At 47.3% G+C, this 14,246-nt stretch overlaps 1 protein-coding gene across 2 annotated transcripts in view; it reads right to left on the bottom strand.

Annotated features, from left to right (window-relative positions):
• Positions 1 to 14,246, bottom strand: part of MAPK1 (mitogen-activated protein kinase 1) — a 94,379-nt gene that overhangs the window by 19,475 nt on the left and 60,658 nt on the right. For both annotated transcript variants that reach the window (XM_037823677.1, XM_037823678.1), the window contains exons 4-6: positions 8,332 to 8,448; positions 2,025 to 2,139; positions 1,622 to 1,753 (exon numbers count right to left, since the gene is read on the bottom strand). In XM_037823677.1, the coding sequence (XP_037679605.1) occupies positions 1,622 to 1,753; positions 2,025 to 2,139; positions 8,332 to 8,448 (364 nt within the window). The remainder of the gene's footprint in view (positions 1 to 1,621; positions 1,754 to 2,024; positions 2,140 to 8,331; positions 8,449 to 14,246) is intronic.

The following is a 14,246-nucleotide window of genomic DNA, read 5'->3' as shown; positions in this document are numbered from 1 at the left end:
TTACATAGTTACACCAAGGAGGCAAAAGCTGAGCACGTTTTAGAATGGCAAAATGTTACAAGTTATTTTGGTTTTCTGCTAATTAAGAGTATTTCTTATTCTTTAACCTATTCTTTCTATTCTTCAAACTGCCTACAATGATACTATACTACCCTTGTATCAGAAATTTTAGAAGATTAAAAATACAAAACATAAGCCAGATCTATATACACAGAAAGATGTGCAGTACACAGTGCTATTAACCATGACGTTCAGGGGACATGTGTAAAAGAATTTCACCTTCTCAGTTAAAACTGCCTATGATTATTAGAATTTTATCAAAAAAGTAACTAATATACTTGCTTTGAAAAAGTAAATTTTAGGTAAAAACAGACACACATATACAGATGTGCATGCAGGAGGAGGAAAGCAGGACAAGCCCCAGGGGCTGGTGAGCTGCCACCTCCCTGGCCCCCTCGCCCCCTTGTAAGGAGCCCTGGGGTTCCTCTGGGCCACCAGGATGAGCCAAGAAAATCTCCCTATTTGCTAAAGGGTCAGTAATCCAAGATACTCACAGGTTCCTGGGATGAGGATGGACGTCTCATGGGCGTGGTAGGTTCATAATAATGTGAAGTTTTAAAAAATGGCTGCCTGTCTAAGTGACTAGATAAAGTGGATACAATTACTAAACAAAGTGAACTGGGGAGGGGGGAAACAAACGACCACATCAAACAATAAGACCACTTCCTCATCTTTTCTTTTCTGGACTGTGCTTCTGGGGTTGTACGTAAGGAATCCTCTCCTAACATAAGGCCATGAAGACTCCATCCTCTGACTTCTTGAAGTTCCATCGTTTCAGGCTTTACGTTTCGGTCTGTGTTCCATTTTGAGTTCGTTTCTGCCTAAGGTGTGAGGTATGGGTCAAGTTCACTGTTTTGCACATGGACGTCCAACTGCTCCGGCACCATCTGCTGAAGGGACTGATGCACGCAGCAACATGGAGGAACTGAAAATGCTTTATGCTGGCAAAAGAAGCCAGAGACAAAAGGCTGCACTGCACACAATTCTGCTTGTATGACATTCTGGAAAAGGCAAAACTATAGGGACAGAAATCAGATCAGCGATTGTCAGGGGATGGAGACACAACTGCCTCCAAAGGAGCACAAGGGAAGGTTTGAGGCTGATGGAAATATTTCCCATCTTGACCGTGGTGGCTATGAGTGCACAGGTTTGTCAAAACTCAGACCTGCATGCCTAAACAGGGAGAATTCTACTGTTCTGTACATTGTTCTTTGATAATAAAAAGAGTCACCAAATGACGACGAAAACCAAAAAGGTGTAATTATTATTTTGTAGGCTCCTCGACTTCCAGAACCCTAAAACTGTGAACTTAATCCAAGTTAAAAAGCAGCAAAGAACCCAAAAGGTGGAAAGTGAGACAGTCACCCCAGACACTCCCATGCCTACTGCCACTGCCCCCCAAGAAAAGGGGAAGAGAAGCAGTGAGGAGCGAGCACTACACCAGGCATCACCCAACAGCTAACGGAGCAGCGACAGGCTAACTGCGAAGGCCAGTGACCCGACAGTGTAACAAATAAAACAAAAAGCTAAGCCTAAGAATCATCATCAAGAAAACATTTACCTTTGGAATCAGCATTCGGGAACAGCCTGTTCCACGGCACCTTATTTTTGTGGGGAAGAGAGAGCAAATAGTTTCTAGCTTTCAAATTTATTATACAGTTCAGGTCCTCCTGTGATGGGGATCCAAGAATACCTGCAGGTGAAACAAAAAAAGCAACCCACTGCACACCATCAGCTGGGGACACAAAGAGCCTGGTAATGCCTTTTTACCACCTCCCAGTGCTTACCTTTCTTAACAAATTTCTTAAAAAGCATCTTTAACATTTTCAATCGGAGAACGTTACGATTCACGTCTATCTAAAGTTTAGCTCCGAGCACTTGTCTCGATTTAAAGCCGCGACTCTGAGGGACACCGTGGGCAATGCACCGAGCGAACGCGGTTCCGGACGAGCCGGGAGCCTTACCCAGAATGTGGTTGAGCTGGTCGAGATAATGCTTTCCCGGGAAGATGGGCCTGTTGGAGAGCATCTCGGCCAGGATGCAGCCCACCGACCAGATGTCAATGGACTTGGTGTAGCCCTGCGGGAGAGAGGGACAAGGTCAAGGAGGATGTCTGCAGGGGCTGAGCTCACAGGCGACCGACACGACAGGCACGCGGCTCAGTCTCAGCTTCCCCTGCGGCGCTGTGACTCAGAAACACAGGCAGTATCATGACAAAACAATAATCCGGGTTTCTTAGAAAGTGCTGAAAAACCAAGATGATTGGATTTTATTTCTTCCTTCAAAGTTCATTATCCTATTGTTAGATTAGAATTTTTGAAAGTATACTTCATTCCTTTTTCACAAGGTTTGAGGGAAAGAACTAGAATCCTCATAAACCGGAGCTGGAAGAAGGAAAAAGGAGTGGTACTCACTGCTGTGGCCCATTTACTCATTCCCAAAACTGGAAAGAAACTCAAAAGAGGCACTACTAATGGGGAAAAAACAAGAAAAAAAGAAAGGGCACTGCTAGTCTTCTATTTGGAAAACATTTTCAAAAGAATCAAGTTAAAAAAAAACCTTGACCTTGGGGGTGAGGGGTACTATGTGCTGGCTCCATTGTATTTTGTCAATTCCTATTTTCAAAATTCTCATCTTCTTTTTCTATTGGTTTTTCAGGTATAATTTTTGTTTAAAGAAATTCTGCAAAGAAGCAGGGAACAATCATCTATCTCACACAACAGTGTAAAAATAGATATACGGTGTTAAAAAAAAGATGTTTCTCCAAGAAATGTGAGTTTAATAGTATGGAGATGCTATAAATGGAAGAAGAAATGTGGAGAATAGCTAGAAAGAAAAAACTTCAAGCCATTAGGGTAGTAAAGTTTAGGGAAACTCTGGGATACTTTTTTTGGAAAATGAAACAAGCTAAGAATCAACGGTCAGATTACAGTTACGATGAAAGGAGGTTGAATTTTTAAATAATTCCTTCCCAAATTCTTGTAATCCAGAGTAACAGTCGCTTTGGGCCAAGGCTATTTTAAAAGGGGAACGTTTACAGCACACAGAAAATAAGTAACTCAAAGGAACCAAGGCCACTCCAGGAGCAGTGCAGGGACAAGCCAAGGTGGCTTGGAGCAGCTCGAGTCAGAAACCAGGGGAGCACCCAAGACGAACGGGACGTGACCAAAGGGGCTCCGCTGGCCAGATCCGGGACAATTTCAACATTAAAATACGCCTGGTAAGAAAGGATTACAACCCACTGAACAAAACAACCAAGAATAAAGACAAGAAGAGAACTAAAATACAGAAGGAAAGATGAGCGTTATAAAACCATCAGTGTGTGGTAAAGCTAACGGGTGACTGTTTGATGAAGAGGATACTCACCTAATCCCAAAGCTCCCACCACACTTCATTATGAATTACAAGGGGGAGAAGAGGTGGCCTACGGTGGTGACCCGAAGGACACTGCCCTCACCAAAGGACCAACATGGGCGCAAACCGGATGTGTCTCCTGACACGGCACACAGAGAAGAGCAAAAAGTCGTTTTCTGGTGTCCGTACCACAAACGCACGGCACAAGCCTGAGAGGCGCGCTGCCAAAGGGCTGACCCGCAAGTGCCAGAGGCACCAGGGCCACGGAGTGACCCCTCCAGAGTGGAGGGGCTAAAGAAACACGGCGATTCAGTGCTTGATCCTGGACCACGCCGGAGAGAAGCCAGAAGGGTCATTATTGGGACAATACCCCAAATCTGAATGTGAACCGTGCATCAGACACTGGATCAATGTCCAATCTCCTACTTTTGATGACTATGCAGTGGTCCTGTTAGAGAATGTTCTAGCCCAGAGGCAGGCTTTTCCAACCTCCAACCACTGACACGTGGGGCCAGATTCCCCTCAGCAGTGGCAGCCGTCCTGGCACCATGGGCTCTTTCAGCACCCCTGGCCCCTACGCACGAGAAGCCAGTTAGCGCCCCTGCCACCCCCACTATGACAACCAGCAATGTCTGCAACACTGCAGAACTCTCAAATGAGAGCATGTGTAATGTACGTGCACAAGCACACATGGGGAGAGAACGAGAACTCAAATGGGGCAAACGATACACAGCTGGAAGGAGTTCTCTCCAGCAGTCCTCCAAAGGTGGTTCAGAAAATCTACGGAACTGGTTCCCAGGGGATCCAAGAACTACTTTCAGAGCACTACCACAGGCTTTCTGCCTTTTTCACTCATTCTCTCAAGTGTACAGGGGATTTTTCTGGAGGCTACAGAAGTGTGATATCGCCCATGAAATGGGACAACATTTGGAAGATCTGTATAACTCAGGGAACCAATATTTTCCAAATAACTAGTGCTTGATGTTAGAAAATCACACATGGGGGTGAATGCAAGGTGTACCAGTGGATTTCAATAAAACACGAGTCCGAAAAGCTCACTGGCATGTTTTCAGATCCCACATAACAAACCTTTAAAGAAACTACCACTTGTTGAGTCCTGGTAGAAAATCAAAGAGTAGTCACAAGTAGCCAAAAAGTCTACTACAACAGTCCCCCCTTTCCAATTATGTATCTGTGTGAGGATGGATTTTCTTCATTAACTTTAACTAAACTAACATATTTAACCGAATGATACAGAACCAGATGAGACTCTTCTTTTAAATCAGATATGAAACTGTTACAGTAAAATGAATTAATACATGTCTTTCAAGTTTCAGTTTTAATTTCTATATGGTAAATATCAATAGGCATAACCTATGCAAACAAATGCTGCTTGGGGTCTCTGATGAGTATTATGAGATTAAAGGGATTCTGAGGCCAGTTCTGAGAACTGCTGTGCCCACTTCTCCGCAGGCTGAAAGGGCTGTCAAAATAAAATGCTGCACACACACACACACACACACACACACACACACACACACACAGCGCTGCCGGCTTGCCAAAACTGAGACAAGAAGTATTTAAAAAATAACCATGATAGTGGACAGCACATTAGACAAAAAACAGACCCATGAGTCCACAATTGTGCTTTAAAACTAAAGGTGGGAGAGCGAGGAAGAGAAAGGGGAAAGAGAAAGCGCCTCCTCATGGGGAACGCCAGCGAGGAGCTGTGGAAGGGACACCACCCGGGAAATACCATTTTGGAACCCCCCAAATCATAACCAGTGTGGGCTACACCCCTGGGTGAGGGGCTGCAGGCACACTGGGTGCTCACACGCACGCCTCGGAGAAGCGGGGCTGCTCTCTCTGGTGCACAGGGTCCAGGACGTGCGCCATCTCGGCACGAGTGACTGCACTCCGCAGGGAATTCACGTCCTGGAGCGGGAGGCAGGCGGGAGGACTGAGCCGGACGGGGAGGGACGCACGGGCTCCAGCAGGCGAGCACAGGGCGCGAGCCCCGATTAGACCACGGACTGCAAAAACCACCACCGCAAAAAAAAAACAGCCGTGAAGAACTTTTTTGGGGGACAATCGGGAAACTTGGGAATGGACTAACGTGCTGGATTGGCTCAGCTATGCTCAGGGCAATAAATGGGAAAAGACCCCCTTTCTAAATAAGAGTTATGCCTAAAGAGTCTAAGGATAAAATTTTGGTTTGTGAAGTGTCAGATGGTTTGACAAGCGGGAAGAGAGAGAAGAGAAAGAGGAGGGGAGAGAGAGAGCAGAGAGGGAGAGAGAAAGAAGGGGAGGTAGGAGGAAGGGAGAAGAGGCAAGAGAGAGAGGAAGCGGAGAGAGGCAGAGATGGACGGACGGGGCGGGGATATACGGCCAGATGTTACCGCTGGCGATCCCAGGATGGGGACTAGGTATTTGCTGGGCTCTCAGTACTATGGGCTCGAACATTTTCTAAATTAATAAAAATAAAATAAAAAAAAAAACCAATGAATACACTGCTAGAAATAACATTTCAGGCTAGAGGTACAGCAAATGAAAAAGAATTATGAAAAGTTTAGTGGTTCCTCAAAAAGTTAAGCCTAGAACTACCATAAGGCCCAGCAATCCCACTTCCAGGTCTGCAAATTGAGAGCAGGGACTCAAACAGGTATTTGCAAACCGGGGTTCACAGCAGCATCATCTCAATGGCCAGAAGGTGGAAGCCACCCAAGTGTCCATCAACAGATGAACGGATGAGCAAAATGTGGTGTATACACGCAATGGAATATTATTCAGGTGCAAAATGGAATGACGTTCTGATACATGCGACAACACGGATGAACCTTGAAGACCCTGTGTTGAATGAAATAAGCCAGACACGAAAGGACAGATACTTATATGATTTCACTCATATGAAATAACTAGAATACGTAAATTAAGAGACAGAAAGATGATTACAGGTTAGCAGGGGTGGGCTGGTGGGGAGTGGAAGTCAGTGCGTAATGCATGCAGGGCTTCTGTTTGAGGTGACACAGAAGTTTTGGTAATGGTTGATGGAGAAGGTAGCACAATATTGTCAACGTAACACCATCCAATTATATGCTTGGGAGTGGATGAGGTGGGAAATTTTAGGTTGTATATTACTAATTTTTTATTTAAAGGAGACCAAACAGACAATAACAGTTGTATATAATATAAGATCCTAGGCTGGATCTAGACACGGAGGAGCAAATGGCCAGAAGGACATTACTGGGACACTGGAAAGAATCGGAATACAGACCGTAAGCTTTCTAGCAATATTAGATTTCTTGAACTTGACTACTGTACTTACTATGGTTACATAAGCAAACATCTTTGTTCTGAGGGAATGTACAAGGCAGTGTTACATACCAAAGGAGCATGATGTGTGTCGTCTACTCTCAAATGCTTACAAAACAGAATGATACAGCAAACCCATCAAAATGTTAGAAGTTGGTAAATCTGGATATATGGGTAGAGGGTATATTGGCGTTCTCTATGCTGCCTTTGTATTATTTTTGCAGCTTTCCTGTAAGTTTGAAATTATTTCAAAATAAAATTAAAAAAAATTTTTTTAAAGCAGCCAGGGGCAGAGGGATGGAGGGATGGACACTCAGTTTTCTCCACGGTGGACCTGAGGCGAGGGGTGAGCTGGTAAGCCAGTGGACACAGAGCCCCTCTCCTGGGCCACCTCCCCCTGGGGGCAGCTCAAGTCCACATGGAGGCTACAGGATGAGGATGGCACCAGGACAAAAGGCACAGGGATGGCTTTCCCGTACAAGCAGCACCAACACTGCTCGCTCCGGGTGTGGGACAGCTGTCCTGGGGATGGCGCAGGGAGAGAACATGCTGGGTGGGGTTATTTGTAATCCAGAAGAAGAAGAGAATCAACAGAGCATTTTCTTCTTTGAAATATCTGTTACACCAAATCCTTCTTTATAAGGGATTTCACTTAATGGAATTTTACTTTCATAACTAAACTTAACAAATGTAGGATATTTTAAAAAAAAACCAAAAACCTGCCTCAAACAAATTCCATTTCCTCATGGGGTGGCCCACCCCAACCCGATATGCTCGGAGGAGGCGAGGAGGGCCGGAGCCCACTTCTCCTGCTCCTCTGTATGTATCTTCGTGTTACAGTATTATGGGAGGTGGAACTGAGTTTGAGACTCTCAAGTTCTTGAGAGATGAGATAAAGGAAGTTAGCAGGCCCACCTCATTCCCTGATTTTGACATGTTACTCATATAATATTTGCCAAAGCAAATGACATATTCCGCTCACTCTCACTCTCCAGCGCAGACCTCAATTTTCACAACCTGGCTCGCACCAACGAAGATGTCACATTTCCAATTCTCTTGCTCTCACAACCACTGGATCCCTTCTCGTGGCCCAGGCCCAGGCCGTGTTAGCGGAGCCTGTGTTCAGCGTGGCGGCCTCTCCACAGCCACTGGCAGGTGCGGAGGGACACACATCTTTGAAAGCAGGACTATCATACAATTTTGGAAGAATTTATAAAATACATTTAGCAGTGCCTATTCTTCCCACACTCGTCTTCTCTTGAAGTGTGATAACTTACGCTACCATCTTGCTCAGAAGCACCCTTCCGTCTCAGGTTAGGTCGGGTCCTCACGCAGCAGGCCTGGCCCTGGTCCGTGGACGCACACGCAATTAGATACCTCGGTCACCTCACCACAAACCAGGCCGTGCCCGCAGCAGTCGCCGTGGGACAAGAGCTGCCACAGGTGGGCCCTCCAGGGGCTGACCGAGGGGTGGGACACAGACCACCTACTCTGTCGATGACCAGAGCCCAAACGCTCAGTGACCAACAGGAGGCTTCAGGGCAGCGCCCTGGCTGTGGCAGGCAGGCCGAGCATCCACGCCAGCGGCAGGAGAGCCGCCCTTACCTTGGAATTCAGCATGATCTCCGGAGCCCGGTACCAGCGCGTGGCCACGTACTCCGTCAGGAACCCCGTGTGATCGTGGTCCGGGTCTGCGACGCGGGCCAAGCCGAAGTCGCAGATCTGAGGGAGGGAAGGAGAATCCTCTTAGAGTCTGGTCAACTGATACCAAAGCATCCCAACCACAAGAGTGACCACGGCAGTCACGACGACAGTAAGTGGTTGCTGCCGTTTCTAGGTGGCAGGCACTCGGCTGGGAACTCGACAAACTCATTTGTGTCATTTAATCTTCACACCAACCTGAGAGGCAACGACAACAAGCCACATGTCAGGGATGAGGAAATGGGCGGCAGGGCTCTTGAACACTACACGTTCTCCACCCTTTGTTACCTGCTCGGGCCACTGCAACCTCACTTAGTGCACGTGACAACAACTGTCCCAGGCAGGGTCACCAACGGCCATCCCAGACCCTTTCCTGGTCCCCTCCTGCTGGAGCCCCGGGGCCTGTCTTCCTGCAGAGCAGCTTCTCCATTTGCACCTGTCTTGTTAGTTCTCAGACTTCACGTCCTGCTCTTCTTGCACCTTTTCATGAATGCAGGCATTTCCAAAGGTTCTTCCTGCTTTACTCCCCTTCCGTGCAAACTCACTCACAAAGCTTAAAAAAAAAAGTTGCACATACTGAAGATGCTTCTCCAACTTCCAATTTGCTTGTGACCCACACAAGTTACCTGCTGGCCTTTCACCCACCTGGTCATCCAAATACCCTGCAGCTGCCATGTGCCAGGAATGTTGCCAGGCACTAAGGGATATAAAATGCTATTATAAAGCACTTAGTCAGCATTCAGTTGCCCCTGAGGACCTAGCCCGAGAAAGGCAGGGACATGTTGACAAAGCCAGGACAGAGGATGGCAGAAGGCAGCCTGGCGGGGACCAGCCTGGAGGCCTACTGAGTTAACCCAGCCAAGAGGGGATAAGGTCCTGAACTCGGGCCATAAAAACAGGGAGAGAAAGAGGGGACAAGTCTGAGAGGTACATGCAGGACCTGGAGCCCATCCGGACAGTGGTCTGGGTTTGGGTGCCTCGTCAGCACTCAAACTCAGGAATTCGGAAGGCTCCCGCCCCACTAACACATGTCCTTCCCTAGCTCTCCCCATCCTGGTCAAGGGCACCACCATCCAGCCCCTTGGCTACCACTGGCACTGCCACTCGCTCCAACTGTGGAATTTAAAAAAGCTGCCCCTATCTGCATGGCATGATGGCCCCTTCTTCTGGCACACAGCCACTGCACCTTCAAAAGGAGCAACGACCACATCTCCTCGTTACTCTTCCACGGGGATGCTCCTGGTTGACTGGTAGGGAAATCCTGTGTCCTCTTCTGCAGCTCTCACAGCTGACTCTCCACCTTCCAAAGGTGGCTCGCTTGCTGCGGCCATTACACGCCCTGACAATTGGGGGTCTGGCAGAGGAGCTGGCAGATGAATGGCCATAAGCTTTGGAAGGAGATTACGGGAAGTTCTAGCTTTTGCTTGACTGAACTTGAGGCTTTCGACGCACCTGTACCCCATTTGTTTCTTTAGAACCCTTCAACCAATTCCCGTGGTGCCAACTGTAGGAAGGCGTCCCAGCATTCTTGTGCAAATGGCATGTGATCCCATTTGGCATGGTTTCCAGCTCAGAGAAGCAAAGAACCATCTAGTCCTTTTACATCTGAAAGGGAGTCCTCCAAGCCACACAAAGCCACCTCTGGTCACACTGCACCATCACCAATCCACTCAAATTCTACGTGGCTTGCATTTTTCAATATTATCTGTGACCCACTGTTTCTCTTTTTGCTGGGCTGATTTGACTTCATCTTTCGCCTCACGTTCAACCAAAGCTCTCCACTCAGTCCGACGTGTGGTGCAAATGGACTGCACCACGTTTTGAAGCACGAGGTCAGAGAAGAAATACTGCACCTGGACAGCAGAGCAAAACCAGGGCAGATCCCAGATGGTGACCCCAGATCCTTCACCACCCTCTGCCCAGTCGGCTTCAGACTCGACACACAGCTTTTTGTGGCTCAGCTGAATCACAAAGCAAGTCCCATATAAACAAAAACCCAGAATATGAGCAATCCACAGACCCACAAGGCCAAGGGTTGAGGCCAACATCTCCAGGTTCCCGGTCCACAGAAATGGGCCAAAGAAACGGGAGCTGTGGTGGAGCCTGATGAGCCGAGCTGACTCTCACAGGGCTGTGAGGGGTTTCAGACTCGGCCGAGGCGGACTACACCAGTATAACCCACGCCCCACCTTCTTCCCACCAGCTCTCCGGCTGATTTGTATCAAGAGGTGGGTCTTATCTTCTCTCTTCTTGAATGTGGCTCTCTGGACCTGTCCAGATCTACAGAAAACAGTGGACACAACATTGTGGGATTTCTGAGGCAAGGTCTTAAAACGCAGTACGGCTTCCAGCGGGTGCTCTCCACGGAAAAAGGAAGAAATGACTGCCCGCTAGAAAATCCATAAAGACTTAAATCAAGAGTTGCAAACTGTAGGCGCAGGGGCATCACTGTCACCACAAGGTCCTGCGGGTGTGGTGGGTGTGCATGACCGCACAGCTCGAGCGGAGAAGCCGCTGGCCACTGGTGCCCCCTCAACCCTCTCTCAACCCTCACCCGTGCCCCCGGCACTGCCGCTGGGCCTCAACCCTCACCCTCGGATGGGCTCGCTGTGACCAGTCAGTGACTTCGGTGCCACACCCGACTCACCTGTGGAGTGAGACTCACTCCTGAAAGCACGCGCACGTGACGGGTGCCCACCCGCGCCTGTGTTTTAATGTGGGTGAACGGTACTACTCTAAGCACCTAGACCAGCCTGCTGGGCTCCTGCGTGTGCTAACTGGGTGTTGAAAACAATGCCCGGATCACACAGATGGCCAACGAAACATATGCATCAGTGTGGGGTTAAATTCTGGGGTGTAAAACAGTCCTACATAAAGACGTGTCTATAAACACAGAAGAGAGAACACAGAAAGGAGTCCTTGTTCTGTTTGCATTTCTGAAGGATGAACATTTTCAAGCAGAAATAAGAGTTGACTTTTCCCAGAAGTAATATATACTTACAATATTGACTGAGAACACTGCTCTAAAAATAAACTAAAGCAATCTGTGCTAACACGGCTGTGATGCTAAGAAAACCAAAAGGAAAAAGAAAAGTACTAGGAGATGTAAAAAAAATTCAGTCGTTTTTAGAAGAAAATCACTAACAAACAAAGAAGTCCGAGGCCACCCTAAGAGCAGCTTTGTTTGTGTGCCCGGGCTGGCTTTTAGATGCGCAGTTCCACGAGAAGGGCCATGACCCTTACTCTGCCAGGTTATGGCCCATGTGGAGTGTATACGCATCTCAACTGGAAAGACCTGGTGCCAGCCGCCCTGTTTCAAACACCCTGTGACAGTGGAGCAAGCTCACCGCCTGATGCTATAATCCAGAAGGCTCCCAGGTGCACTTCCAGCCAGCCTTTCCCAACTGCTTGGCCAACGGTGCAGTCAAACACAGGAAGACTGCATCCACCCTGTGCCGGTCTGGGGGTATTATGTTCCCCAAAATGCCATGTTCTTTAAGGCAATACTGTGGGGGCAGATGTATTAGTGTTGATTAGGTTGGAATCTTTGGATTAGGTTGTTCCCATGAGATGTGACCCACCCGACTGTGGGTAATGCCTTTGATTAGATTATTCCCACGGAGGCGTGGCCCCACCCATTCAGCGTGGGTCTTGATTAGTTTCTTGGAGCCCTAAAGAGGCTCAGAGAGGAGCTCAGTGCTGCTGCAGCAGCCAAGAGAGACATTTTGGAGATGGGCACTGAAAGCAGACTTCTGCTGATACTTTGGAAATGCTAGTCCAGCGTTTGCTCCGGAGAAGCAAAGAAAGGGCAAATCACTCCAAGAGCAGAGAGAGAAGCTGGAACACAACCAGGGATCAGCAGCCACCAGCCATGTGCCTTCCCAGCTAACAGAGGTTTCCAGACACCATTGGCCTTCCTTTGCTGAAGGTATACTCATGTTAATGCTTTAATCTGGCCATTTTCATGGCCTTCAGACTGTGAATTTGTAACCAAATAAGCCCCCTTTATAAAAGCCAATCCATTTCTGGTATTTTGCATAATGGCAGCATTAGCAAACTGGAACATACCCCTTACTGCTTCCTTTTAGCCACTGTTCCTTCTGCCTCTGACACTCCAGGCCCAGTGCAGCCACTTGCCTGTCGGATGCTTCCCATCCTTAGAGAGCCAATTCACAGCCTGGCCAGAAGTGAGCTACCTCTCTCCTTCGCATGTGCCCTGTGCTCTTTTCAGTGTTTCAGTTACAGCACACTTTATTACAAATCACCTATTATCCTATAAGAGTTCCGACCTGATGGGGACAGACACCCACCTCACTGGCCTGGTATAGCTTACAGGGCGCTTCTAACACAAGTCTGTTAAGGTGGAATTCAAGAAATGACTATTGCTATACATCTATAAGCATTTTAAAAATAGCTTTATTGAGATGTAATGCATATACCATACAATTCACCCATTTTTAAAAAGTACAGTCCAATTCAGTGGTTTCCGTATTTCATTTACAGGACAACAATCACACAAACCATTTTAGAGCATTTTCTTCACCCAAAAAGAAATCCTGTATCCACTAGCCATCCCTCTCACCACCTCCCCTAGCCCTGCCAGCCCCAGGCAACCACTAAGCTACTTTCTGCACCTAGAGGTTTGCCTATTGGCACACTCTTTCCAAAAAAGAGCCAGCTGGAGCTCTGATAGGGATTTTGTTCCATCTGGAGATCAGTATGAGTAGTAGGGTACTGACATCTTAACAATATTACGTCTTCTGGCCCATGGCGATGGGATGTTGTGCCGGTTTGAATGTATTGTGTCCCCCAAATGCCATTATCTTTGATGTAATCTTGTGTGGGCAGACGTATCAGTGTTGATTAGATTGTGATTCTTTGAGTGTTTCCATGGGGACGTGCCCCAGCCAACAATTGTGGGTGATGACTCTGATTGGATAATTTCCATGGAGGTGTTGGCCCACCCATTTAGGGTGGGTCTAAATTAAATTACTGGAGCCCTATATAAGATCAGACAGAAAGAGCAAGGAACAACAGCCAAGAGGGACACTTTGAAGAAAGCACAGGAGCTGCAGATGAGAGACATTTTGAAGACGACTGTTGAAAGCAGACTCTTGCTCTGGAGAAGCTGAGAGAGGACAAATACCCCAAGTGCAACTAAGAGTGCCATTTTTGAGGAACTGCAGCCTAGAGAGGAACGTCCTGGGAGAAAGCCATTTTGAAACCAGAACTTTGGAGCAGACGCCAGCCACGTGCCTTCCCAGCTAACAGAGGTTTTCCGGACACCACTGGCCATCCTCCAGTGAAGGTACCTGATTGCTGATATGTTACCCTGGACAGTTTACAGCCTTAAGACTGTAACTGTGTAACCAAATAAACTCCCTTTTATAAAAGCCAATCCATCTCTGGTGTTTTGCATTCCGGCAGCATTAGCAAACTAGAACAGATGCCTTTCCATATTAAAGATGCAGGGCTTCTTTAATTCAGTGCATTTGCATTAGACTGCACCCATGACCTTCATCACATCTAGGGCACTCCTAGATTTCCCTCCTTATTTAGCTTTGCCAACCGTTAAAATAGAAATACATAAAAGCAGCAAATTATCATGAGAACCCCAGGGACTGTAAAGGATCTGAGGTTTCCCTGGTGATTTTTGGATAAAATTTACTGAAGAAAAAGGTCACCAATGAAATTCATGATTTTTAAACTTACATACAACGCACGTCATTCATGTAACATGTAAATATCAAAGGACACATGTATGAAAGGGCAAAAAAAACGTTTAAAAGAGCATACACCGTAAAAGAGCAGAGAGCAGT

The sequence above is a fragment of the Choloepus didactylus genome (genome assembly GCF_015220235.1).
Source record: "Choloepus didactylus isolate mChoDid1 chromosome 23 unlocalized genomic scaffold, mChoDid1.pri SUPER_23_unloc1, whole genome shotgun sequence".
NCBI lineage: Eukaryota > Metazoa > Chordata > Mammalia > Pilosa > Megalonychidae > Choloepus > Choloepus didactylus.
The sequence above is the reverse complement of the archived record's forward strand: the minus strand, read 5'-3'. Positions and strand labels throughout refer to the sequence as shown.